The sequence below is a fragment of the Eulemur rufifrons genome, chromosome 1, assembly GCF_041146395.1.
Source record: "Eulemur rufifrons isolate Redbay chromosome 1, OSU_ERuf_1, whole genome shotgun sequence".
In the NCBI taxonomy this organism is placed as follows: Eukaryota; Metazoa; Chordata; class Mammalia; order Primates; family Lemuridae; genus Eulemur; species Eulemur rufifrons.
Window position 1 is genome coordinate 53130001 of NC_090983.1, and position 3246 is coordinate 53133246.

Genomic DNA, 3246 nt, shown 5'->3' on the forward strand with positions numbered 1-3246 from the left:
GATTGTCTATAGTTTTATAATAGTAGGCTTTAGATTCTAGAAATAAGTAGCATATGGCCTTCAATATATCATATCTTTATAAAAATCATGTGAAAAAATATGTATATGCTTTTTAGAATGGTAGAGTACACTGACTTTTTAAAAATAAGCTTTATATATTCTTCATATATTCACATTCTATTAAAATCTAGGCGATTTTATATGTAGTCTAGATAATTGAAAATATGCTTCCTGGGGCTCTGTGATCCTGGTTTGTTGATTTTTACCTCAGATGTATGATCTTTCTTAGTGTTTTTGTTACTGATTAGTATAATTTCACTTGACTTTGAACATTCTTATCAATATCTTCAAAAGGAAATACTAATCCTGTTGGGCAAAGGTTTCATGTTCTCAGTAAATCCTAACAGAAGGGAAATAACTTTTAAGAATTTTTTCCAAAAGATCCTCACATCCTCATGGTTAAGTAGCTGATGGCGGGGTCACGTGGGACCATGTCAAACAGTGTGTGGTGCTAAGCATGGGTGCTGAAGAGCCTCTTGTGCTGAGGGTGAAGTTCATGCCATGGGGTGAAGCTGGTTTTCTGGAACTGTTGCTTGTTTGTATTAAAATTACCAGCAGATTGCATGTCTGGATCTGCATGTTAGCAGGTAGAATCAGTTGCTTTGCCAACTGATTTACAAGTGGGAAAAGAATCTGTCTTTGCAATTCCAACCTGTTAGAGTCTGCTTATAACTAGGGCCATTAGTCAGTAAACTTCCTGATGAATTCTAGTACACACTTCTATGTATAGTCATTGTCAATAATAAATAAAAAACTACAAGGAAATAGTTCAAAATCTGTGCACTGCAATTTATAACAAACTAACTTTTTGGTAACACCAGTGTCACCAAAGAATTTCTTTAAGCAAATAGAGCAGCTTTTTACTATAGAGTCTTTTTTTTTCTTTCATTCTGTCTGGTTTGATCTGTTTTGTTATAGTGACTTGCTGGATGTTTGCAGACACATCAGAAATGTACCATAAACAGCATGTAATGAAACTTAATGATATCGGTATAATTACATTTATATACCAACAATTTAGTGGAGAATACATTATGATTATGTGTATATGGAAAATCTAGTTCTGCCCAAATTAAGAATACTTTGCTTTTCTCCAAGTCTAGTTTTGAACTTGTTTGCCTTCCTATATTTCATTTTTCTTCTTATGACTCAAGTAGTATAATACTTTTTGCATCTGCTCCTACCATTTACCCTATGTATATTAGTTGTGAAATAATAACCCATTTCCTCTATATTTCCTATTCACAGGCTGCTGGAAAGTACAGACAACAAGGCAGAAATTATATTGTTGAAGATGGAGATGTTATCTTCTTCAAATTTAATACACCTCAACAACCAAAGAAGAAATAAGATTTTAGTTATTGCTCAGAAAAATGTACAACTTCCAAAAGGCATATACTTTTTTTAAATTAAATTTCTGAAAACTGAAGGGACAAATAAAGTTCGGGAGATGGGAATCTTCTACAAACAAATTATTTTTGTTTTAAAATTAAAATATTGTGTACCTCCAGTGAAATGCAAGTTCACTAAATGTGAACAGCTTTGCTTTTCATGTGATTAAGACCCTACTCCAAATTGTAGAAGCTTTTCAGGAACCATATTACTCTCATGATACTTCATTAATCTCCATCATGTATGCCAAGCCTGACACATTTGACAGTGAGGACAATGTGGCTTGCTCCTTTTTGAATCTACAGATAATGCATGTTTTACAGTACTCCAGATGTCTACACTCAATAAAACATTTGACAAAACCAGCCTTGGTGTGTTTGGGGATGTCTGTATTGACTGACTGTGGTATGCTGAATGCGATACGGCACCTGGTGGTTGCTGATTACAGAATTTTAAGGCGTGTGTATGACACAGTAACTGGCAGTGTGGGGCAGCTGCAATTGTATCTTAAAAGTGAGTCTTTCCATGGGAATCAGAAGAATAGAATACCAGGGATTTATCTCAAAAAAAGTTAATTAATTTGTAGATGGACATTTATGGAAAGATGATAGCAATGATATTACCAAGGATGTAACATAGGTGACTCTGACAAGACAGAAAAAAATTCTGTTTCAAAAATTAAGGAATTTTGTTTGTTATCGTTGTTCTGACCATATTGAAAAGTGTTCATTTTTAATTTTTCCTTTGAAATTATTAAATTATGAAAACTGACCCATTGATACCTGATGGGTTATGTTTTTGCTTTCAATTCAGCAGTCCATGTAAAAGTTCATACTCTGATTCTGAAATTACTAAGATCAGACCTCAGAAATTTAAAAACTTCTTTCATATTTGCTATTAAAATATTTTGGACCAGTTGAATTTTAATATGTTTAAGTTAAGCACTTTTAAAAATTGTAGCAGAAAATTCTGAAAGAAAAAATAAGGACAAGTTAGTTATTAGGAGACCATTTGCCGCTTACTCTTCTCCTCTTATGATGATAGTCTTGGCATTCTCTCATCCCTGAGCCCCCCTTTCTTTCCTATGTTTCCTCTCCGGGGGGACCTCTGTTGTCCCCCTCCTTTGCCCTTTTTCACTCTTTTGTGATCATAGGACCATTTCAGTGGGATGCAGATTCATATCCAGCTGGCTTGCACCTCTACTGTATTATTTTGTCACATTAAAGATGCGGACGTACTAAAGAAACACACATAATGTTGAAAGTTACCTCATGTAGCACGAAAGAGAAGAAAAGAGGTGATTTTTAAAGGAGATTTGGCTATACTTAGGAAAGGATATTTAAAGAGGATGAGGTTGAGTCATGAATATAACTTAGAAGCACTCTAGTATTTTTTTTTAGTATCAAGTAGTGATCTTTTGCTGACATAAAAATGAGTAAACTACAGCAGAGAAATAACAAAAACTAAATGAAGGGTTTTTTAAAAAAGAAGTAAAACAAATGAAACTGTGTTACAGGTATAGTTGATGAAATTTGTTATGAAAAATTCTTGTTACATGGTTTTCTGTATTGGAGTAAGGTATAGATTAGTGGATTGTTAAGGATTTCAGCAGTGTTAGAAGAAATCAGATATCTTGCTTTTGAGTCTTCTCCAAAGTAAATAGCATAGACTTCGTAAATAAGTTTGAAATCTCATAAAAGAGACTTTAAGTTTTGTTTTCTACAAAAGTCGAGAATTCTAAGAACTGTTACATATAGATAACCAGCTATATACCTATATCTCAATGTTTTCCCC

At 33.5% G+C, this 3246-nt stretch overlaps 1 protein-coding gene across 1 annotated transcript in view; it reads left to right on the forward strand.

Moving 5' to 3' along the window:
* Positions 1-1460, forward strand: part of OLA1 (Obg like ATPase 1) — a 173073-nt gene extending 171613 nt beyond the window's left edge. Inside the window, exon 11 of the mRNA XM_069470764.1 lies at positions 1309-1460. Within this exon, the coding sequence (XP_069326865.1) occupies positions 1309-1410 (102 nt within the window). The 3' untranslated portion in view covers positions 1411-1460. The remainder of the gene's footprint in view (positions 1-1308) is intronic.
* Positions 1461-3246: the final 1786 nt, after the last annotated feature.